Source organism: Peromyscus maniculatus, chromosome 1, assembly GCF_049852395.1.
Source record: "Peromyscus maniculatus bairdii isolate BWxNUB_F1_BW_parent chromosome 1, HU_Pman_BW_mat_3.1, whole genome shotgun sequence".
NCBI classification, from domain to species: domain Eukaryota; kingdom Metazoa; phylum Chordata; class Mammalia; order Rodentia; family Cricetidae; genus Peromyscus; species Peromyscus maniculatus.
Genome location: NC_134852.1, coordinates 1757098 through 1782893, shown reverse-complemented (window position 1 = coordinate 1782893; position 25796 = coordinate 1757098). Strand labels below are relative to the sequence as shown.

Below are 25796 nucleotides of genomic sequence, written 5' to 3'. Positions count from 1 at the left end.
TTTGAGTTTGTTTATATGGTGTATTACCTTGACGGACTTTCGTATGTTGAACCACCCTTGCATCCCTGGGATGAAGCCTACTTGATCATGGTGGATAATTGTTCTGATGTGTTCTTGGAGTCTGTTTGCCAGTATTTTATTGAGTATTTTTGCATCAATGTTTATGAGGGAGATCGGTCTGTAGTTCTCTTTCTTTGTTGTATCCTTGTTTGGTTTGGGACTCAGGGTTATTGTAGCATCATAGAAGGAGTTCGGTAATGTCCCTTCTGTTTCTATTATGTGGAACAATTTAGAGAGTATTTGTATTAACTCTTTTTTGAAGATCTGGTGGAATTCTGCACTGAAACCATCTGGTGCTGGGCATTTTTTGGTTGGGAGACTTTTAATGACTGTTTCTATTTCCTTAGGGCTTATTGGACTATTTAAATAGTTCATCTGGTCTTGTGGTACCTATCCAGAAAATTGTCCATTTCTTTTAGGTTTTCCAGTTTTGTGGAGTAGAGGTTTTTGAAATATGACCTGATATTTCTCTGGATTTCCTCAATGTCTGTTGTTATATCCCCCTTTTCATTTCTGATTTTGTTGATTTGGATTCTCTCTCTCTCTTTCTTTTGGTTAGTTTGGATAAGGGCTTGTCTATCTTGTTGATTTTCTCAAAGAACCAACTCTTTGTTTCATTAATTTTTTGTATTATTCTATTAGTTTCTACTGTATTAATTTCACCTCTCACTTTGATAATTTCCTGGTGTCTATTCTTCCTGGGAGACTTTGCTTCTTCTTGTTCTAGAGCTATCAGGTGTGCTGTTAAGTCACTAGTGTGAGATTTGTCCAACATCTTTTTTTTTTTTTTTGGTTTTATTATTATTATTATTATTATTATTATTATTATTATTATTATTTTACAACACCATTCAGTTCAACATAATAGCCACAGAATCCCCTGTTCTCCCCCTCTCGCCCACCCCTCCCCCCAGCCCACCCCCCATTCCCACCTCCTCCAGATCAAGGTCTCCCCCGAGGACCGGGGTTGACCTGGTAGACTCAGTCCAGGCAGGTCCATTCCCCCCTCCCAGACCGAGCCAAGTGTCCCTGCATAAGTCCCAGGATTCAAACAGCCAACTCATGCAACGAGCCCAGGACCTGGCACCAATGCACAGCTGCCTCCCAAACAGATCAAGCCAAATGACTGTCTCACCCGTTCAGGTGGCCTGATCCAGTTGGGGGCCCCTCAGCCTTTGGTTCATAGATCCTGTGCTTCCATTCATTTGGTTATTTGTCCCGGTGCTTTATCCAACCTTGGCTTCAACAATTCTCGCTCATATAAATCCTCTTCTTACTCACTAATTAGACTCCCAGTGCTCCACCAGGGGCCCAGCCGTGGATGTCTGCCTTCAGATTCCTCAGTCCTTGGATGGGGTTTATGGCACCACTATTTGGGTGTCTGGCCATCCCATCACCAGAGTAGGTCAGTTCCTGCCGTCTCGCGACCATTGCCAGCAGTCTTTTGAGGGGGTATCTTTGTGGATCTCCGTGGGCCTCCCTAGCTCTCTGCTTCCTCCCCTTCTCACCTACTCATGTGGTCTTCATTTACCATGGTCTCCTATTCCTTGTTCTCCCTCTCTTTTCTTGATCCAGCTAGGATCTCCCACTCTTTCCCTCGACTGTCGCCCTTCATTGTTCCCACTCATGACCAGGCTATTCATGTAGATCTTGTCCATTTCTCCGTGTCTTTTTTTGGGGTCCCGTTTTCCAGGTAGCCTCACTGGTGATGTGAGTAGCAGTCTAGTCATCCTTGTTCCACATCTAGCATCTTCCTATGAGTGAGTACATACCATATTTGTCTTTCTGAGTCTGGGTTACCTCACTCAGTCTGATTTTTTCTAGATCCATCCATTTGCCTGCAAACCGTGTGATGTCGTTGTTTTTCTCTGCTGAGTAGTATTCCATTGTGTATATGTGCCACAATTTATTTATCCATTCTTCAGTTGAAGGGCATCTAGGTTGTTTCCAGGTTTTGGCTATTACAAACAATGCTGATATGAACATAGCTGAGCAAGTGCTCTTGTGGTATGATTGAGCATTTCTTGGGTATATGCCCAGGAGTGGTATAGCTAGATCTTGTGGGAGATTGATTCCCAATTTTCTAAGAAAGCGCCATATTGATTTCCAAAGTGGTTGTACAAGCTTGCATTCCCACCAGCAGTGGAGGAGAGTTCCCCTAGTTCCACATCCTCTCCAGCATAAAGTGTCTTCAGTGTTCTTGATCTTAGCCACTCTGACAGGCGTAAGGTGGTATCTCAGAGTTGTCTTGATTTGCATTTCCCTGATGATTAGGGAAGTTGAGCAATTCCTTAAATGTCTTTTAGCCATTTGGGATTCCTCTGTTGAGAATTCTCTGTTTAGTTCTAAAGCCCATTTCTCAATTGGACTGTTGGTCCTTTTGATGTCTAATTTCTTGAGTTCCTTATATATTCTGGATATCAGTCCTCTGTCAGATGTGGGGTTGGTGAAGATCTTTTCCCATTCTGTAGGCTGTCGCTTTGCCTTGTTGACCGTATCCTTTGCTCTACAAAAGCTTCTCAGTTTCAAGAGGTCCCATTGATTGATTGTTTGTCTCAGTGTCTGCGCTACTGGTGTTATATTTAGGAAGTGATCTCCTATGCCAAGGCGTTCAAGACTATTTCCTACTTTTTCTTCTAGCAGGTTCAGAGTAGCTGGATTTATGTTGAGGTCTTTGATCCACTTGGACTTAAGTTTTGTGCACGGTGACAGATATGGATCTATTTGCAGCCTTCTACACGCTGATATCCAGTTATGCCAGCACCATTTGTTTAAGATGCTTTCTTTTTTCCATTGTACACTTTTGGCTTCTTTGTCAAAAATTATATGTCCATAGGTGTGTGGGTTAATGTCAGGGTCTTCAATTCGATTCCATTGGTCCACATGTCGGTTTTTATGCCAATACCAGGCTGTTTTTATTACTGTAGCTCTATAGTAGAGCTTGAAGTCAGGGATTGTGATGCCTCCAGAAGTTGTTTTATTGTACAGGTTTCTTTTAGCTATCCTGGGTTTTTTGTTTTTCCATATGAAGTTGAGTATTGTTCTTTCCAGATCTGTGAAGAATTGTGTTGGTATTTTGGTGGGGATTGCATTGAATCTGTAAATTGCTTTTGGTAAGATTGCCATTTTTACTATGTTAACCCTGCCTATCCATGAGCATGGAAGATCTTTCCATTTTCTGAGATCTTCTTCAATTTCTTTTTTCAGGGACTTAAAGTTCTTGTCATATAGGTCCTTCACTTGCTTGGTTAGTGTTACCCCAAGGTATTTTATGTCATTTTTGGCTATTGTAAAGGGTGATGTATCTCTAATTGCCTTCTCAGCTTCTTTGTCCATTGTATATAGGAGGGCTACTGATTTTTTTGAGTTGATTTTGTATCCTGCTATGTTGCTGAAGGTGTTTATAAGCTTTATCAATTCCTGGGTGGAATCTTTGGGGTCACTCAAGTATACTATCATGTCGTCTGCAAATAGGGAAAGCTTGACTTCTTCCTTTCCAATTTGAATCCCCTTAATCTCCTTATGTTGTCTTATTGCTCTGGCTAGAACTTCAAGTACTATATTGAATAAGTATGGGGAGAGTGGACAGCCTTGTCTCGTTCCTGATTTTAGTGGAATTGCTTTGAGTTTCTCTCCATTTAATTTGATGTTGGCTGTTGGTTTGCTATATATTGCTTTTATTATGTTTAGGTATGTTCCCTGTATTCCTGATCGCTCCAAGACTTTTATCATGAAGGGGTGTTGGATTTTGTCAAATGCCTTTTCTGCATCTAGTGAGATGATCATGTGGTTTTTTTCTTTGAGTTTGTTTATATGGTGTATTACATTAATGGACTTTCGTATGTTGAACCACCCTTGCATCCCTGGGATGAAGCCTACTTGATCATGGTGGATAATTGTTCTGATGTGTTCTTGGAGTCTGTTTGCCAGTATTTTATTGAGTATTTTTGCATCAATGTTCATGAGGGAGATCGGTCTGTAGTTCTCTTTCTTTGTTGCATCCTTGTTTGGTTTAGGAATCAGGGTAATTGTAGCCTCATAGAAGGAGTTTGGTAATGTTCCTTCTGTTTCTATTATGTGGAACAATTTAGAGAGTATTGGTATTAACTCTTCTTTGAAGATCTGGTAGAATTCTGCGCTGAAACCATCTGGTCCTGGGCTTTTTTTGGTTGGGAGACCTTTAATGACTGTTTCTATTTCCTTAGGGGTTATTGGACTATTTAAATAGTTTATCTGGTCTTGATTAAACTTAGGTATGTGGTATCTATCCAGAAAAATGTCCATTTCTTTTAGGTTTTCCAGTTTTGTGGAGTAGAGGTTTTTGAAATATGACCTTATAATTCTCTGGATTTCCTCAATGTCTGTTGTTATGTCCCCCTTTTCATTTCTGATTTTGTTGATTTGGATTCTCTCTCTCTGTCTTTTGGTTAGTTTGGATAAGGGCTTGTCTATCTTGTTGATTTTCTCAAAGAACCAACTCTTTGTTTCATTAATTTTTTGTATTATTCTCTTAGTTTCTAATTTATTAATTTCACCTCTCACTTTGATAATTTCCTGGCGTCTATTCTTCCTGGGAGACTTTGCTTCTTCTTGTTCTAGAGCTTTCAGATGTGCTGTTAATTCACTAGTGTGCGATTTCTCCAACTTCTTTATGTGGGCATTTAGTGCTAAGAATTTCCCTCTTAACACTGCTTTCATAGTGTCCCATAAGTTTGGGTATGTGGTGTCTTCATTTTCATTGATCTCTAGGAAGTCTTTAATTTCTTTCTTTATTTCTTCCTTAACCCATTGGTGATTCAGTTGAGCATTATTCAGTTTCCATGAGGTTGTAGGTTTTCTGTAGTTTTTGTTGTTGTTGAAATCTAGCTTTAAACCATGGTGATCTGATAGAACACAGGAGGTTATTCTGATTGTTTTGTATCTGTTGAGATTTGCTTTGTGGCCAAGTATGTGGTCGATTTTAGAGAAAGTTCCATGGGGTGCTGAGAAGAAAGTATATTCTTTCTTGTTAGGATGGAATGTTCTGTAGATATCTATTAGGTCCAATTGGGTCATGACATCGGTTAAGTCCTTTATTTCTCTGTTAAGTTTCGATTTGGGAGATCTGTCCAGTGGTGAAAGTGGGGTGTTGAGATCTACCACTATTAATGTGTGGGGTTTTATATGTGGTTTAAGCTTTAGTAATGTTTCTTTTACATATGTGGGTGCCCTTATGTTTGGGGCATGTATATTCAGAATTGAAACTTCATCTTGGTCGATCTTTCCTGTGACGAGGATGTAATGTCCTTCTTGATCTCTTTTGATTGATTTTAGTTTGAAGTCTATTTTGTTGGATATCAGGATGGCTACCCCTGCTTGTTTCTTAAGACCATTTGATTGAAAAGTCTTTTCCCAGCCTTTTATTCTTAGGTAGTGTCTATCTTTGAATTTGAGATGTGTTTCTTGTATGCAGCAGAAGGATGGGTCCTGCTTTCGTATCCATTCTGTAAGTCTATGTCTTTTTATAGGTGAATTATGTCCGTTGATATTAAGGGATATTAATGACCAGTGATTCTTCATCTCTGTTATTTTTGGTGGTAGTGTGTGTGTACTTCTCTTCTTTGGGGTTTACTGTTGTGGCTTTATCTATTGCCTGTGTTTTCAAGTGTGTATCTGACTTCCCTCGGTTGGAATTTTTCCTTCTAGTGCTTTCTGTAGGGCTGGGTTTGTGGATAGGTATTGTTTAAATCAGGCTTTGTCTTCGAATGTCTTGTTCCTTCCGTCTATGATGATTGAAAGTTTTGCTGGGTATATTAGTCTGGGCTGACATCCATGGTCTCTTAGTGTCTGCATTACATCTGTCCAGGTCCTTCTGGCTTTCAAAGTCTCCATTGAGAAATCGGGTGTTATTCTGATGGGTTTACCTTTATAGGTCACTTGGCCTTTTTCCTTGGCTGCTCTTAATATTCTTTCTTTATTCTGTACATTTAGTTGTTTAATTATTATGTGTCGAGGGGACTTTTTTTGGGGGTCTAGTCTGTTTGGTGTTCTATAGGCTTCTTGTATCTTCATAGGCATTTCCTTCTTTAAGTTGGGAAAGTTTTCTTCTATAATTTTGTTGAATATATTTTCTGTGCCTTTGAGTTGGTATTCTTCACCTTCTTCTATCCCTATAATTCGTAGGTTTGGTCTTTTTATGGTGTCCCAGATTTCTTGGACATTTTGGTTCATGACTTTGTTGGCTTTAGTGTTTCCTTCGACTGATGGAACTATTTCTTCTACTGTATCTTCAATGCCAGAAATCCTCTCTTCCATCTCTTGCATTCTGTTGGTTATACTTGCATCCGAAGTTCCTGATCTTTTACTCAGGTTTTCTATTTCCAGCATTCCCTCTGTTTGTGTCTTTTTCATTTTTTCAATTTCCCTTTTCAGATCTTGGACTGTTTCCTTTGTTTGTTTCATTGCTTTTTCATGATTTTCTTTCAGTGCTTTATTGTTTTCTTCCAGGATTTTAATGTTTTCTTCCAGGACTTTATTGTTTTCTTGGAGGGCTTTATTGTTTTCTTCTAATTTGTTTGCCCTTTCCTCTAGTTGTTTACAGCGTTCTTCCAATTTTCTTGTCTTTTCCTCTACACAAGCCTCTACCTTCTTCATGAAGTTACTCATAAGGCTACTTTCTTCTGCTTCTTCCAATTTTTGGTGTTCAGGTCTAGATGTTGGAGGCGAGCTAGGTTCTGGTGATGCTGTATTGCTCTTCATTTTGCTGTATGTACTTCTGCTTTGACGTCTGCCCATCTCCTTGTGATTCCTTCTTGGTCTTATCAGTGGACTTGTTTCACAAAGAGCTGACAGACTCAGGAAGACTCTCTCTCTTGTCCAAAAGGGAGTTCTCTTGTCCAACTCTTTGGTCCAGAAGGGAAGTCAGGGGCAAGCTCTGGTCCAGAATGGCAGTCGGGGACAGGCTGGGAGCTGGGGGCCCGGTCTCTAAGTCTCAGGAAGTGGGTGGGGTCTTGGGCAGATGGGCGTGGGGGCAGGGCGCGGAGACTGCAGGGACTGCCGGGGGCTTGGAAATGGGGATCCCTCCCGGTGGGGCTAGAAGGGGAGCTGCCCAGTGGCCAGAACCCGGCGCCAAGCTGGGCAGGTCCTCCCGGGGTGGCTGGTGGCCAGGGATGGGGTCCGGGCTGGACCCAGGCACTCACCTCTGGTCCCGAAGGGAAGTTGTCGGGCCAGGCTGGGAGCTGTGGGCCGGTCTCTAAGTCTCAGGAAGTGGGTGGGGTCTTGGGCAGATGGGCGTGGGGGCAGGGCGCGGAGACTGCAGGGGCTGCCGGGGGCTTGGAAATGGGGATCCCTCCCGGTGGGGCTAGAAGGAGAGCTGCCCGGTGGCCAGAACCCGGCGCCAAGCTGGGCAGGTCCTCCCGGGGTGGCTGGTGGCCAGGGATGGGGTCCGGGTTGGACCCGGGTACTCACCTCTGGTCCAGAAGGGAAGTCGTCGGGGGCAGGCTGGGAGCTGGGGGAGATTTGTCCAACATCTTTATGTGGGCATTTAGTGCTATGAATTTCCCTCTTAGCACTGCTTTCATAGTGTCCCATAAGTTTGGGTATGTGGTGTCTTCATTTTCGTTGATCTCTAGAAACTCTTTAATTTCTTTTTTTTTATTTCTTCCTTAACCCATTGGTGATTCAGTTGAGAATTATTCAGCTTCCATGAAATTGTAGGTTTTCTTTAGTTTTTGTTGTTGTTGAAGTCTTACTTTAAACCATGGTGGTCTGATAGAACACAGGAGGTTATTCCAATTGTTTTGTATCTGTTGAGATTTGCTTTGTGGCCAAGTATGTGGTTGATTTTAGAGAAAGTTCAATGGGGTGCTGAGAAGAAGGTATATTCTTTTTTGTTAGGATGGAATGTTCTGTAGATATCTATTACGTCCATTTGGGTCATGACATCAGTTAAGTCCTGTATTTGTCTGTTAAGTTTCGATTTGGGAGATCTGTCCAGTGGTGAAAGTGGAGTGTTGAGATCTCCCACTATTAATGTGTGTGGTTTTATATGTGGTTTAAGTTTAAGTAATGTTTCTTTTACATATGTGGGTGCCCTTGTGTTTGGAAAATAAATGTTCAGAATTGAAACATCTTCTTGGTGGTTCTTTCCTGTGATGAGTATGTAATGCCCTTCTTGATCCCTTTTGATTGATTTTAGTTTGAAGTCTATTTTGTTGGATATCAGGATGGCTGCTCCTGATTGTTTCTTAAGACCAATTTATTGGAAAGTCTTTTCCCAGCCTTTTATTCTTAGGTAGTGTGTGTCTTTTAATTTGAGGTGTGTTTCTTATATTCAGCAGAAAGTTGGGTCCTGCTTTCATATACATTCTGTAAGCCTATGTCCTTTTATAGGTGAATTAAGTCCATTGATATTAAGGGATATTAATGAACAGTAATTGTTCATCCATGTTATTTTTTGTTGTAGCCTGTGTGTACTTCTCTTCTTTGTGGTTTACTGTTGTGGCTTTATCTATTGCCTGTGTTTTCGAGTGTGTATCTGAATTCCTTCAGGTGAAAATTTCCTTCTAGTGCTTTCTGTAGGGCTGGGTTTGTGGATAAGTATTGTTTGTATCTGGCATTGTCTTGGAATGTCTTGTTCATTCCATCTATGATGATTGAAAGTTTTGCTGGGTATATTAGTCTGGGCTGACATCCATGGTCTCTTAGTGTCTGCATTACATCTGTCCAGGTCCTTCTGTCTTTCAAAGTCTCCATTGAGAAATTGGGTGTTATGCTGATGGGTTTGCCTTTATAGGTCACTTGGCCTTTTTCCTTTGCTGCTCTTAATATTCTTTCTTTGCTTCTTGTATCTTCATAGGCATTTCCTTCTTTAAGTTGGGAAAGTTTTCTTCTATGATTTTGTTGAATATATTTTCTGTGCATTTGAGTTGGTATTCTTCACCTTCTTCTATCCCTATAATTCGTATGTTTGGTCTTTTCATGGTGTCCCAAATTTCTTGAACATTTTGGTTCATGACTTTGTTGGCTTTAGTGTTTTCTTTGACTGATGAATCTATTTCTTCTACTGTATCTTCAATGCCAGAGATGCTCTCTTCCATCTCTCGCATTCTCTTGGTTATACTTGCATCTGAAGTTCTTGATCTTTTACTCAGATTTTGTATTTCCAGTATTCCCTCTTATTGTGTCTTCTTCATTTTTTCAATTTTTGTTTTCAGGTCTTGGACTGTTTCCTTTATTTGTTTCATTGCTTTTTCATGATTTTCTTTCTGTACTTTATTGTTTTTTCCAGGACTTTATTGTTTGCTTCTAATTTGTTTGCCCTTTCCTCTAGTTGTTTGCATCGTTCTTCCCATTTTTAGGTCTTTTCCTCTACACAAGCCTCTAACTTCTTCATGATGTTATTCATAAGGCTGTTTTCTTCGGCTTCTTCCAATTTTTGATGTTCAGATCTAGATGTTGGAGGCAGGCTAGGTTCTGGTGATGGTGCATTACTCTTAATTTTTTTCTGTATGTACTTCTGCCTTGACGTCTGCCTGTCTCCTTTGGTTCATTCTTGGCCTTATCAGTGCACTTGTTTCAGACAGAGCTGACAGATTCAGGAATTCTCTCTCTCTCTTGTCCAGATGGGAGCTCACTTGTCCAAATGGGAACTCTGGGGCAGGATGGAAGCTCTTATCTGGATGGGAACCTGGGGCAGGATGGGAACTTTTGTCCAGACTGAAGTCAGTGGTAGGATGGGCACTCTTATCCTGAAGGGAAGTCCAGGGCAGGATGTATGCTCTTTTCCAGAAGGTAAGTCCAGGTCAGGATGTGAGCTCTTGTCCAGAAGGGAAGTACAGGGAAGGATGGGAGCCCTCTTTGGTGCAGAAGTGAAGTCGGGGGCAAGATAGGAGCTGGGGGCCGGTCTCTAAGTCTCAGAAAGTGGCTGGGGTCTTGGGCAGATGGGCATGGGCCAGGGCAAGGAGATTGCAGGGGCTGCTGGGAGCTTGGACAAGGAAATCCTTCCCAATGGGGCTAGAAGGGGACCTGCCCGGTGGCCAGAACCTGGGGCCAAGTTGGGCAGGTGTTCCCCGAAGTGGCTGGTGCCCAGGGATGGGGTCCGGGATGGGCCCAGATACTCACCTCTGGTCCAGAAGGGAAGTCGGGGCAGGATGGGAGCTGGGATCTGGTCTCTAAGTCTCAAGAAGTGGCTGGGGTCTTGGGCAGATGGGCGTGGGGTCAGGGCATGGAGATTGCAGGGGCTGCTGGGGGCTTGGACAAGGGGATCCTTCCTGGTGGGGCTAGAAGGGGACCTGCCCGGTGGCCAGGACCTGGGGCCAAGTTGGGCCTGCTCTGGCCATTCTTTACTCTCTAACACATTCCTAGGGCCCTAAGACATACAGAGGAAAAAACCTAGTTTCCTTGATTCAAAGAAACCAACCCTTTCCATTTCCCCACCTGGCCTTTCTTCCTTAATCAGTCTCAGATCCCAGTACCTAAAAATATATTTTACATGGGAACTTCAGTTAATTGGCCTCTCAGGATAGCAGAAATTTTTCTATCAGGCAACATACAGCCACCAAAAACTATAATGACAAAATTAAAATAACAGAAAAAAAAAACATCCCTGGTACATCAGTAGACTTTTAGAATGGGACAGCTTGCACATCCATGGACAGGGGGAGGGGCTTGGACTTGCATCTACTGCATACTTCACCCCATGGAGGACCTTGTCTTCTTGTTTGGGTAGTGGAGGGTAAGTGGAATGGTAGAGGCTGAGGGAGCTGGAAAAGTTTAGAAGGCGATCTTTGTTTTGTGTGTAAAATGAATGGAAAAATTTCTTTGTTACTCCTCTCTGTTTATTTAGCATGTCCTTTAGAGTGTGATTTGTTCTTTCTATGACTGCTTGGCCTGTAGGATTATGTGGTATATCTGTAATATTATTTATATTGTAATAAGCAAAAAACTGTTTCATTTTACCTGAGACATATGCTGGAGCGTTGTCAGTTTTAATATGTGAAGGCATACCCATGATGGCTGTAACTACTAGCAATGCTTGGTTACCACAATCACCCTTTTCTAAACTCAGAGCATTTGCCCTTTGAAATCCTGAATAAGTATTAATAGTGTGGTGTATATTTCAGTTTTTCAAATTCTGCAAAGTGAAACAAGTCCATCTGCCAGATTTCATTCCTCTGAGTACACTTGGGGTTACATCCTGCTCATAGTGGAGTCTGATTTTCAAAAGAACAAATGGGACATTTCCTTACAATTTCCTTGGCTTGGTGCCAGGTTATGGAAAAATCCCTTTTAAAACCTTTCCTATTGACATGATTTTTTTTATGAAATTCTGAGGCCTCCATCACAGCTCCTATCAATAATTTATAAGTCTCATCATTACCTTGTGCTAGAGGGCCTGGCAGACCCATATGGGATCAGATGTTTGCTATATATAAAGGATGACTCCTTGTCCTTATTATATCTTATAAATTAATAAACAGTGAAGTTTATTCTGACTCATCAGAGATAAATTCTGTAGTCTCAATATGTAATACCATTCTTTCTGCATATTGAGAGTCAGTAACTGTTGAGAGATTCTGAAAAATCCAATAAAATAAACAGAAGAGCACACAATTTTGATTTTAGTACAGAATTTTAAAGACTTTGAATGACTTACTTAAATTTTTCTGATGTGTAACCTGCCTTTCCTTGTTTCTTTGCATCTGTCTAAAATGTTTGAACTCTACATATGGGTGTTTCCTGTACAATGTGAGGCAAAACCCAATCAGCTCTCTTTATAAGTTGAATTCTATCACTTTTTAGATACTTGCTATTAATCTCTCCTAAAAAATTACTTCAACCTCTTTACCAAGTTTCACTGTTTGCCCATAATTTGTCAATGTCCTCCTTAGTTATAGATATGACTATTTTTGCTGGGACTATTCCTGCTAATTGATGAAGTCTCAGTTTTCCTTTTAAAATCATGTCAAACATATTTTCCACATAACTTTTAAATCTTTTTCTCTGATTATTTGGTCAAATTATCATTCCAATATATCTTCCCTCTGCATTAAAATTCCTGTAACAGAATGCTTAGAGGGTAAAATAACCAAAACACAATCAATCTTTGGATGCACAAGATCCACATGTCCTTCCTGTATTTTCTTTTCCACCAAGGCAAACTCTCTCTCTTTCATCTTCAGCTGATAAATTCTTTGGACTATTTAATTCCTTGTCACTATCTAAGGTTTTGAAGAAATTACTCAGTTCATCATTTTTTACCCCAACAATGGTTCACAGATAGAAATATTTTCAAATAAACTTTGAAAGTCATTAGGAGTCCGCAATTGATCTCTCCTAATTTGAACCCTTTGGATCTAATTTTTGTAGACCTATTTTGTATCCCAAATTATTAAAAGAGTATCCTCGTTGTATCTTTTCAGGAGCAATTTGTAATTCCCAACAAGGCAATGTTTTCTTTATTTCTTCAAACATTCTTTCTAAATTATCAGCTTAAATTATATTAAGTCTATTAAATTATAGACTTAGAAAACTGTTTATGTATTAACTCCAATGGCTGTTGTACACAATATTGGCACAGGGTTGGGCTATTCCAATTCCCTATGGGAGAACCCTCTATTGATATCTCTTTGCTTGTTGAGAAGTATTATATGTAGGCACCACAAAGTTGAATCTTTCTCTGTCTTTTTCTTGTAAGGGTGTTGAAAGGCAACAGTTTTTTAAAAATATATTTTATAATTTAATTTAATTTTACATATCAGCCATGGATTCCCCTGTACTCCCTCCTCCAGCCCCACTCTCCTCCCTCTCCTCCGCGCACCCTCCATTCCCATCTCCTCCAGGGCAAGGAGATAGATTCAATCAAGACAGGTCCAGTCCCCTCCTCCCTTTGCCCAGGCTGAGCAAAGTGTCCCTGCATAGGCCCCAGGTTCCAAACAGCTTGTGCATGCAATAAGGACAGGTCCTGGTCCCATTGCCTGGGGGCCTCCCAAATCTTTCAAATTAATCAACTGTCTAAATTTTCCAGAGGGTTTGATTCAGTTGGGTGCTACTTAGCTATTGGTTCATAGTTCATGTGTCATGCTAGAAATCTCATCCAATGACTGATGGAAGCAGATGCAGAGGTCCATGGACAGTTCCCAGTGGAGCTCCAGGAGTCCAGTCAGAGAGAAAAAGGAGGGATTGCATGAACGAGAATTGTTGAGACCATGATAGGAAAAAAGCACATGAACAAATAGCCAAACTAGAGAAAAGCAACAGTTTTTTTTTTTAAATTGATAACTATAAGAGGCCATCCTTCAGGTAACAGAATAGGCAAAGGATATCCAGATTGTAGAGAGCCAATTGGTTGAATTGCTTTTTTAATTGCTCTTATGTCTGTTACTATTCTCCATTTACCAGATTTCTTTTTGATAACAAATACAGGAGAATTCCAAGGGCTGGTTGATTCTTCAATATACTGAACATTTAACTGCTCTTGTATCAGCTCTTCTAAAGCCTGCAGTTTCTCTGTTGTTAAAGGCCATTGCTGAACCTATATAGGCTTGTCTTTTAACCATTTTAAAGGTAGAGCTGTTGGTGTCTTTGGAGGATCATCAGTTGCTGTGTCCTGTTCTTGTACAATCTGGATGGCTGGTGAACACTCATTAGAATAATACCTTCTAATATTTCTCTCAGAAAGATGTGTTAGTTTATGATTTGTTTCTGAGGTTGGAGGAATGTTAATCTGAGTATTCCATTGTTGTAATAGATCAGAGCTCCGTAAGTTCATAGCAAAATTAGACACATATGGCTTTCATTTTCCTCTCTGTCATGCTGGTCATACACATTAGAGCCATCTTGCACTTTGTTTAACTTGAGATAATGTTCTATTCCCTAACAGCTGAACATTTACCTCCTGCAGAAGCCAATTTCGATGCCAAAATTCTGGTGCAATTATTGTCACATCCATACCCATGTCTACTAATTCTACCAAGAAAACATCATTTATTCATATTTCAATTTTGGTCTCTGTTCATTTGGAGAAGTTTTTCAAAAATCTGCTTTATGATTCCTCCTGAATTTCTATTTTCCTACTGTAGTTGTTCTATTCTCCCGAGCAATCGGGTTTATTTCAATAGTAATTTGGTTATTTAGTTGCTCTGAGTAGGGGTTTTGTTTATGATGGCATAAAGGACAGAACTGAATTTACTGTTGTTGCCTACATGATGTCACTCTGGGAGTTTCCTGAAGGCAGAGACAAAGGATTAACTTGTCAGTCTCTTGTTGATATACATTTGTTGGTCTAAAGTTTAACCCTACCAAACCTTCTGCATATTCCAGAATGGAGGGACATCCCATTGCCATTGTTTTTTGAATAAACATTCTTTCTAGGAAACCCTTCTTTATATGCCCTTTTCTAATAATTTTGTTTACCACAACCAAAACTCCTACTTTTTTCCCTCAAAGGTTTTGAAATCACTTCTTTCCATATATCATCAAGGTCATGAGAATCTGCGTCCCTGATCCAATCCTCCAAGGGTGCTGATCTTGCTTTTAATGGTTTGATTATTCTTTTGCATTCTTCATTTGCATTCTCAAAAGCCAAACATTCAATTATTTTCTGTCCAGCTTTTGAATTTGTTATTATTCTATATACTGCTAAGGACAGCCTTTGTAAGAAATCTGTGAAGGATTCTCTGGAACACTATATACCTTTTGTGAATGACTCAATTTTTTTCCTGCTTCCTCAATTCTGTTCCATGCATTTTTTGCTGTCATGTGACATAGAATTTAGGTTTGGTTATCATATAAACAGTATCTTTGTATATCAGCATATTTGCCTTATCGAAGCAGTTAATCCTGGTACATTTCCACACCTCTTGTTCTACATTGGCTTTTTATTGTCTTAGCCTCCTCCTTTAACCATGTTTTCCACTGTAATTGTGCTCCAGACTCTAGGACATCTGTAAGCAATTCTTTCCAGTGCTGAGGAGTAATCCTATTACAAGTTTGCCATGAGTTTAATTTTTGCTTTACAAGTGAAGAATGCATGCCATATGATACAATAGCTTCGTTAAATCTCCTTAAATCTCCCATTTCCACCGAAGTCCAGTTAGCTTGTGCATGCCCTTAAGCAGGTAATTCCTGTAAGGTTGCAGATCGATTAAGTTTGATTGTTTGGAAAGAGGCTATCTTTCTGTGTCCATATAAGTCAATCCTGAAATAATTTCACCTTTAAATTCTTTTCTCCGTGTCTGAATTTCTCTATAAATCATTTTAACAGATTTTACTAAAGCTTTTATCTTGGCACTTAAATTGAACAACTGTTTTAATACTATAATAAGGATGATTAAACAAATAATATTCATAATTGATGTTCTATACATCCCATCAACAATATTCACCCTCTCATTTAATTGTTCCATTTTCAGACTGCCTAATGTGTTATCAAAGAAGATCAATTTTGTTCCATTGTAAAAATATTTCCCATTTTTTTTAATATGGGAAAAATTGTCTTTCAACTAGTTTCTCCCTTTGAGATAAATTAATGACTTACCAAGTCTTCTTAGAAGAATAGAAGTCTAAGGGAATTTAAAAGCTGCTATCTAGTCTGCTGGTAGTCCAAAATTTGAATTCAAAGAGAGAGGGGTGGGCTATTACAAACCAGGAGAAAAAAAACTAACAAATTCTAGCCTTCTGCTCTGGCCTGAGCCACATCTGGCCTGAGCCATGGACTCAGTAACCCCAAAAGCAGTCCAGCCACTTGTAGCTCTGGCTGTGTCCAGCTAACCTAACCTCAGCATGCAACAGATAAATGTATGTGCTACCACAGACTGACTTTTGTGTTTACTTAAAATGGCTTGCTATTTCCTCTGATCTGCAGCCAAACTTTATTTATTAACATACAAATAAAATATTACTAAATTTCAACACAATAAAATATTGCCACATCCATCTTATTGCATCATTTCAACTTCACAGCACAGGACATTTGATTCAGTATTTGGGTCTGGTTGGGAATACCATTCAGTTTTGGATAGTCCTTCTATTGACTACAAAGAATTATTTTTAGGTCTCTGTCCATAATAACCATCATACCCTCTTACAGAACATCAACTGAAAACATGCAGTTTCTATTGGCCTTAACTTTTTCCATGGATGAAGTCAATAGGAACCCTGATCTTTTGCCAAATATGTCATTCATATTTCAATTGCTGGAGGGTGGATGTATGACTGTGTCAAAATTATACAGTCTCATGCCTTTAGCTAATGAAAATCAAGATTATTACCCTAATTATGAGTGTAATGAAGAGCATACTTGTTTAGTGGTGCTCACAGGACCAAATTGGGAAACATCTGCAATGTTTGGGACATTTCTGGACCCCTACCTATCTCAACAGGTGAGATTTTTGTGGTGTGGGTTTTCAAGAAATTGTGACTCTGTTGGAACAATACTAAGATGCTAACAAGAGTGTGTGGAATTATGTGAAACAGTATGGTTCAAGAGTACTATTCAGAGACTTGATGTGGCTTCATTTCTTTTTTTGAAGTTGAGATGAGGAAAAAATTATAAGTAAGTAGTTTTTATAGAACTGTTCGCTGAAAGTGTTTTTACAAGTTCTTAGAAATGCATGCTACCTCATGCTGCTCCCTGTGTCCTAGATCCTTCAGCTTACCTATGGACCTTTCCATACCATCCTGAGTGATCATGAAAAATTTCCCTATCTATATCAAATGGCCCCCAAGGATACAGCTCTACACCAGGCAATGGTCTCTTTGATGCTTCACTTCACCTGGAACTGGATAGGACTGGCAATCTCTGACAATGACCAGGGTACCCAGTTTCTCTCACATTTGAGAACTGAGATGGAAAAAAATATAGTCTGCTTTGCCTTTGTAAGCATGATCCCAGCCAACATGAATTTATACTTGTTAAGAGCTGAAGTGTATTATAACAAAATCATAACATCATCTACAAATGTAGTTATCATTTATGGTGACATAGACAGTACTCTAGCTGTGAGCTTTAAAATGTGGGAATCTCTAGGTATATACAGAATATTTTTGACAACATCACAGTGGGATGTCACTACAAGTAAGGGAGACTCCACAATTGGCTCATCCCATGGGACACTATCTTTTGCACACCATCATTCTGAGATTTCTGCTTTTAAAACTTTTGTCCAGACACTGAACCCTCTGAAATACACAGATGAATACCTTGCAAGACTGGGATGGATGAATTTTAACTGTGAGGTCTCAGCTTCTAAGTGTAAGACACTGAAGAATTGTTCATCTAATGCCTCATTACAATTTCTAATGGGACAGACTATTGACATGGCCTTTAGTGATGACAGTTATGACATGTATAATGCTGTGTATACTGCAGTCCATGCTGCCTATGAGATGCTTCTTCAACATGTGTATAATGGGAAAGAACACTATGATAACTGCTTGAAGGTAGTGTTTTTTCTATTGGATGAAATTATGTGTCATCAATATAGCCTTTAAGAGTCTGTCAGATGCTCCAATTTACTGGATTAGCAAATGTTTAATCAAATGGGAATATTTTGAAATTATTTCCTGGTAAGGAATTAAATCTAGAGTCTGATATAAATATTAATGTCAAAGCAATGGAGCGGAGAATACAGTTTATCAAGGAATATCAGTAACATAATTACAGAACACCTGAATATCATTTCACTTCTTCTATTACTGGAAATATAACAGTCCATCCTCGTTAATCCTCTCCATGATAAGATGAGCTCTTGTTCATCAATTGTCAAATATGTGGTAATCATTGTATGAGATGTTTTTCACAAGTGTTCTCAACTGATTCTGCCCTAGTGTAGGCTCTAGGGACCTTTTTATAGCACACTGTGAGTAATTACACATGAATTACTGTGTAACAGTGGTGCTGTTATTTATTTCTGGACATACATGTATCCATGTGTGTGAATGAATGGTTCTCACTGTGTATGGGAGAATGATTCTTTTTTTCTGTGTATCTGTGTGTATATCTGTGTTGCTGTGTATATTGTGCATATCTCTCTATCTGCATATTTATCTGTGGAACTGTGCATAAATTTATCTTGTGTCAATGTCTTTGTGTATATGTGTTTGTTTTATGTATATTTTCCTATGTGTTTTTCAGTTCAGCTGCATTACACTACTGCATGTTTTGTGTATCTGCTTGCACATATTAATATCTGTTTTTCTCTCTCTCTCTGTGTGTGTGTGTGTGTGTGTGTGTGTGTGTGTGTGTGTGTGTCAATCTTTTATTATAAATTTGTATATGTCAATGTTTCTCAGTGTGGGTGTTTCAATATGTGTATGTCTCCCTGTGTGTATTTGTTTATAAATGTGTGCATTTGTGTGTGAGCCTCTGTGTTTTTCAGGTTTCTATTTCTGTGTGTCTGTTTGGGTTAGTATGACTGTCTGTTTCTGACTGTATTGTGATGTGTGTATCTGACATATATACGTGTGTGTATATTGTATGTATCTGTATTATGTATGTATGTATAAATGGATGTGAATCTCTCTCTGTCTCTGTGTTTGTGTGCATTTTTCTTACCAAATTTTTTGTCTGCATGTATGTCTGGGTTTCTGTTTGGTATTTTCCTATGAAAAAATTAAATTCTAGGAACGTTGTGAAACCTTTTATTTATCCACTTGCTTTTATTTATCATATTATACTTCTCTCATGGACACCTTCAATAATGTTGCCTTTAAGATGAAATCAGTATATGCTTTCTGACTTCAAGGAATGGCACATACACTATAGAATGCTGCCTCTCTTTCAGCTGCACTCCTTTCTGAGGAACACTCACTTCACTAATCCTGTTGGAGAAAAAGTGAATATGAACCAGAGAGAAAACCTACAGGCAGAGTATGACATTTTCCAGATTTGGAATTTACCAAATGGATTTGGACTCAAGGTGAAGATAGGAGAGTTTAGTCCATATTTTCCACATGGTCAACAGCTCCATTTATATGAAGACGTGATAGAGTGGGCCACAGAAAGTAGACAGGTGTGTCTCACCTAACTGTAACTATTTCTGTCATACAGCAGTAACACTGTCAAGTGGGTCCATTTGTGCTGCCTTGTAACTGATGCACTGAAACAGACTGTCACATTAAGAAGCATTTTCCAGCCTCCCTCTTCATATTACTTCTTTTCAGTACTTGGTGTGACATTTTGTTAATTCTTTGAGGTTCTCAGACATGCATACAGTGATTTTTCAATCATTCCAGAACATGTTTCTTGTTTTTATTACATAAAGAAAATTAATAGTTACCACTGTAGTCTATTATTTCCAGTAAAATGGGCAATATCCTCTTGATACCATTCTGATTACTATGCAGTGCTAGTCCTTTTTTATGCTGAACCTTAGACATAGATGCTGAAAGACTGAAGTTAAATGTAAGGAGGAGAAAAGTAACACATACAAAACATTAATTATTTTTAAATAATTTCTTTTAAGCCTTTGTACCAACAGGTCTTAAATTGCCAACATTGCTAACCAAATATTAAGATAATGTTTTCATGGCCCATTTAGATACCCTATGAATTATAACTTTGTTTTTTCTTTCCTTCTTTCTTTCTTTCTTTCTTTCTTTCTTTCTTTCTTTCTTTCTTTCTTTCTTTCTTTTTCTTTTCTTCTTTCTTGCTGTCTCTCTCTTTCTTTGTTCTTTTTTTCTGTTAAATGAGTATGGATGTCTTGTCTGCATATATGTCTCGGCAACACTGGTATGCCTGGTGCATATGGATAAGAAAACAATAGCTTGAATATCTGGGTTGTAGAGACAGTGCATGGCCACCCAGTGGGTGCTGAAAGTCAAACTTGAACCCTGTATATGAGCATTAATTGTTATAGACAGTTGAGCCATTTCACCAGCCTTGAAGCATGTTCTGTAAAAAAATAATAATAATAAAGGAATATATCTTGGTCCAAATAATTCTTTATAGATCTCTCAAACAAACAAGGTTGTGTCTATTTTTCTCATCTGTGTGGGGAGTAGGTATTATTGGTAGTATTAGAAATGGCTTTGGAAATTTATAAATGATGTATACTTCTATGAACCTAAGTATATTATAGGAATAGGTATATTATAGGAATGAATTCTGATGTGGATGGTTTTAAGGTATCCAATTCAAACTTTCTGACAGATCTCATTGGTCCTAGAGGTGAGTGACTCTGTTCATACCCAGTGAGCCCTGCCCCTAGGACCCATTCCTGGGCCCCAAGCATTCCCCCCTGGGAACACCAGCTCAACTCAGCACCAGTTGCTGGCTGGTAGGCAGGGCTCTTATGGGAAGGCCCTTCCCTCACCAAGACCTCCCAGTGCACCCTGCAATCTACACATCCTGCCCCCAAACCCATCCTCTAGAGACCACAGCAACATCCTGAAGCTAGGAAAACAACCCCCAGGTATCATAGGGCTTGGAGAGTGCTCTCATTGGACAAAGAGCTCTCATTGGACCAAGAGTAACCTCAGGAGACAGGGAATCTGCATGTTCTCATTAGAACAAGAGTACCTTTCAGAGGAGTAGAATCTGCCACCTCTGAGTGGACCAAGAGAGGCCTCCTAAAACACAGAATCTGTCAACTATAACTGGACTAAGAGCCCTGATAAGACCAAGAGTGGATCAGAGAGCCACAGAATCAACTAGCTTGGGTTGACCCAAGAGAAGTTCCCCAAGGCACAGAATCTGCCTGCTCCAATTAGACAAGGAGCTAAGATAGGGCCAAGATGTCTCCCTGAGCCACAGACACATCAAGCACAGAGTGGACCAACAGCAACTCGGTAAGACACAGGCACCTCTTATAACAATTAGAGGAAGAAATGGGCAGATATCAAGGCAGAGGTACATACAAAAACATAAAGAGCAATACAGCATCACCAGAACATAGCCCTCTTCCAACAGCAAGACCTGAACATCACAAGGTAGAAGAAGCAGAAGAAAGCAACATTAAGAATAACATCCTGAAGATGCTAGAGGCTTTCAAGTAAAAAATGAAAAATGAAATTGAGGAAGATCCTAACAAAAAAGTGGAAGAAATCAATAAAGAAATTGAGAAAAAGAAATAAAAAATTGGACGATGTCTATTAAGAAAAAGAGGAAAAGAGAAATAAAAAAATTGGAAGAAAACAATAAATCCCTTAAAGAAAATCATGGAAAAGCAATTAAACAGGTGAGGGAAACAGTTCAAGACCTGAAAAGGGAAATAGGAACAATGAAGAAGACACAAACAGAAGGAATGCTGGAAATAGAAAATCTGAGTAAAGGAGCAGCAAAAACAGATGCAAGCATAACCAAGAGAATACAAGAGATAGAAGAAAGAATCTCTGGTGTAGAGGATACAATAGAGGAAATAGATTCATCAGTCAAAGAAAATACCAAAGCCAAAAAAGTCATAACACAAAATGTCCAAGAAATCTGGGACACCATGAAAAGACCAAACCTTCAAATAATAGTGATAGAAGAAGGAGAAGAATACCAACTCAAAGGCACAGAAAATACATTCAACAAGATCATAGAGAAAACTTTCCCAACATAAAGAAGGAAATTCCTATGAAGATACAAGAAGCCCGTAGAACACCAAACAGACTAGACTCCCTAAAAAAGTCTCTTTGCCACATAATAATGAAAAACTAAATGTTCAGAAAAAAGAAAGAATATTAAGATCAGCAAAGGAATAAGGACATTTGACTTATGAAGACAAACCCATCAGAATAACACCCGATTTCTCAATGGAGACTTTGAAAGCCAGAAGGACCTGGAAATTATAAAGCAGACACAAAGAGATCATGGATGCCAGCTTAACCTAAAATATCTAGCAAAACTTTCAATCACCATAGACAGAGTGAACAAGACATTCCAAGAGAAAACCAGATTTAAACAATACCTATCCACAAATCCAGCACTACAGAAAGCACTAGAAGGAAAATTCCTACCTAAGGAAGTCAGATGCACCCCAAAAACACAGGAAATAGATAAACTCACAACAGTTAACTCAAAGAGGAGAAGTACACCCACACACTACCACCAAAAAACATAAACAGGAATGAACAATCACTGGTCATTAATATCCCTTAATATCAATGGACTTAATTCACCTATAAAAAGACATGGGCAAAGAGAATGGATAGGAAAGCAGGACCCATCTTTCTGATGCATACAGGAAACACACCTCAAATTCAAGATTGACACTACCTCAGAATAAAAGGCTGGGAAAAGTCTTTCCAGCAAAATAGTCTTCAAACTAAAATCAATCAAAATAGATCAAGAAAGGAATTACATCCTCATCACAAGAAAGATCCACCAAGATGAAATTTCAATTCTGAACATTTATGCCCCAAACACAAGGGCATCCACATATGAAAAAGAAACATTACTAAAGCATAAATCACACATAAAACCCCACACAATAACAGTGGGAGACTTCAACACCTGACTACTGGACAGATGTGCCAAATCAAAACTTAACAGAGAAATAAGGGAGTTAACTGTTGTCATGACTCAAATGGACTTAATCAATATCTACTGAACATTTCATCCTAACAAAAAAGAATATACCTTCATCTCAGCACCCCATGGAACCTTCCCTAAAATCAACCACATACTCGGTCACAGAGCAAATCTCAACTGATACAAAACAATTAGAATACCCTCATGTGTTCTATCAGACCACCATGGTTTAAAGTTAGATTTCAACGAAAAAAATTACAGAAAGCCTACAATCTCATGGAAACTGAATAATGCTCAACTGAATCACCAATGGGTCAAGGAAGAAATAGAGAAAAAAAATTAAAGACTTCATGGTGAACAATGTAAATGAATATATCACATACCCAAACTTATGAGACATATGAAAGCAGTGCTAAGAGGAAAATTCATAGCAGTAAATGCCCACAGAAAGAAGTTGGAGAAATCTCATTCTAGTAAATTAATAGCACACCTGAATGCTCTAGAACAAGAAGAAACAAAGTCACCCAGGAGGAATAGATGCCAGGAAATAATCAAATTGAGAGCTGAAATCAATAAAATAGAAATAAAGAGAATAATCAATTAAAGAAAGAGTTGGTTCTTTGAGAAAATGAACAAGATATACAAGCCCATATCCAATCTAACCAAAAGGCAGAGAGAGAGAGAGCATCAAAATTAGCAAAGTCAGAAATGAAAAAGGAGACATAACAATAAACAATGAGGAAATCCAGAGAATCATCAGGTCATACATCAAACACCTATACTCCACGAAACTGGAAAATCTAAAAGAAATGGACAATTTTCTGTATAGGTACTACATGTCTAAATTAAATCAACACCAGCTAAACTATTTAAATAGACCAATAGCCCCCAAGGAAATAGAAACAGTCATTAAGTATCTCAACCAAAAAAATCCCAGGACCAGATGGTTCCAGTATAGAATTCAACCAGATCTTCAAAAAAGAGATAATACCAATACTCTTTAAAATGTTCCACACAATAGCAACAGAAAGAACATTGCCAAAATCCTTCTATGAGGCTACAATTACTGTGATTCGCAAGCCAAACAAAGATGAAAGAGAAAGGGAACTACAGATCAATCTCCCTCATGAAAAATTGATGCAAAAGTACTCAATAACATATTGGCAAACATACTCCAAGAATACATCAAAGCAATTATCCTCGGTGATTAAGTAGTTTTCCTTCCCAGAGATTCAATGGTGGTCCAACATATTAAAGCCTGTCAATGGTATACACCATATAAACAAACTGAAAGAGAAAAACCACATGATCATGTCACTAGATGAAGAAAAGGCCTTTGACAAAATTCAACACCCCTTCATGATAAAGGTCTTGGAACAATCAGGAATGCAGGGAACATACCTAACCACAATAAAGGCAATTTACATCAAGCCAATAGCCAACATCAAAGTAAATGGAGAGAACTCAAAATGATTCCACTAAAATGGAACAAGACAAGGCTGACCACTCTCCCCATACTTATTCAATATAGTACTTGAAGTTCTAGTCAAAGCAATAATACAACATAAGGATATCAAGGGGATACAAATTGTAAAGAAAGAAGTCAAGCTTTCACTATTTGCAGATCAGATAACGTTATAGTATACATAAGCAACCAAAAAAAATTGACCAAGGAATTCATATAGCTTATAAACACCTTCAGTACTGTAGAATGATACAATACTAACTAAATAAAAAAAAAACAGTAGCCCTTCTACATACAAATGACCAATGGACTGAGAAAGAAATCAGAGAAACATCTCCCTTTAAAATTTCCACAAATGTTATAAAATACATTGGTGTAACTCTAAATAAGCAAGCCTAGGACTTGTATGAAAAAAAACTTTAAGTACCTGAGGGAAGAAATTGAAGAGGTGTCATCAAATGGAAAGCTCTCCCTTCCTCATTGATAGGTACAATTAACATAGTAAAAATGGCAATCATACCAAAAGCAATCTACAGATTCAATGCAATACCCATCAAAATCCCAACAAAATTCTTCACAGACCAGGAAAGAACAATACTTAACTTTATATGGAAAAACAAAAAGCCCAGAATAACTGAAAGAATCCTGTACAATAAAACAACCTCTGGAAGCATCATGATCCCTGACTTCAAGCTCTACTATAGAGCTACAGTTATAAAAACAGTTTGATACTGGCATAAAAACTGACATGTAGACCAATGGAACCAAAGTAAAGACCCTGACATTAATCTGCACACCTATGAAGATATGATATTTGACAAAGAAGCAAAAAATGTACAACGGAAAAAAGAAAGCATCTTAAGGAAATGGTGCTGGCATAACTGGATGTCAATATGACTGCAGGCAGATCCATAACTGTCACCGTGCACCAAACTTAAGTCTAAGTGGATCAAAGACCTCAACATTAATCCAGATAATGTAAACCTGATAGAAGAGAAAGTAGGAATAAATCTTGAACTCATTGGCATCAGAGGTCACTTCCTAAATATAACACCAGTAGCACAGACACTGAGAGCAACAATTAATAAATGGGACCTCTTGAAACTGAGAAGCTTTTGTAGGGCAAAGGACACAGTCAATTAGACAAAATGAAAGCCTACAGAATGGGAAAAGATCTTCACCAACCCCACATCTGACAGAGAGTTGATATCCAGAATATATAAAAAACTCAGAAATTAGACTTCAAAATATGCAAGAGTCCAATTAAAAAATAGTCTATAGACCTAAAGAGAGAATTCTCAACAGAAGAATCTCAAATGGCTGAAAGACATTTAAGGAATTGCTCAACATCTTTAATCATCAGGGAAATGCAAGTCAAAATGACTCTGAGATACCATCTTACACATGTCAGAATGACTATGTTCAGAAATATTGAAGACAGCTTATGTTGGAGAGCTTTAGAAGCAAGGTGAATACTACTACACTGTTGGTGCGAATGCAAGCTTGTACAGCCACTTTGGAAATCAATTTGGTTCTTTCTTAGAAAATTAGGAATCAACCTCCTTTAGTATCAACCTCCCATCTATACCACTCTTGGTCATATACCCAAGGAATATTCAATCATACCACAAGGCACATGCTCATATATGTTCATTGCAGGCTTATTTGTAATAGCCAGAAGCTGGAAACAACCTAGATGCCCATCAACTGAAGATTGGATAAATAAATTATGGTACAGATACACAATCGAGTACTATTCAGCAGAGAAAAGCAATGACATCATGAGGTTTGCAGGCAAATGGATGAAACTAGAAAATATCATCCTGAGTGAGGTAA

At 38.7% G+C, this 25796-nt stretch overlaps 1 protein-coding gene across 1 annotated transcript in view; it reads left to right on the top strand.

Moving 5' to 3' along the window:
- LOC143272534 (vomeronasal type-2 receptor 116-like) overlaps nucleotides 1-25796 on the top strand; it is a 56951-nt gene that overhangs the window by 19691 nt on the left and 11464 nt on the right. Inside the window, exons 2-4 of the mRNA XM_076568040.1 lie at nucleotides 16130-16421; nucleotides 16684-17481; nucleotides 18825-19052. Coding sequence (XP_076424155.1) covers nucleotides 16130-16421; nucleotides 16684-17481; nucleotides 18825-19052 — 1318 coding nt within the window. The remainder of the gene's footprint in view (nucleotides 1-16129; nucleotides 16422-16683; nucleotides 17482-18824; nucleotides 19053-25796) is intronic.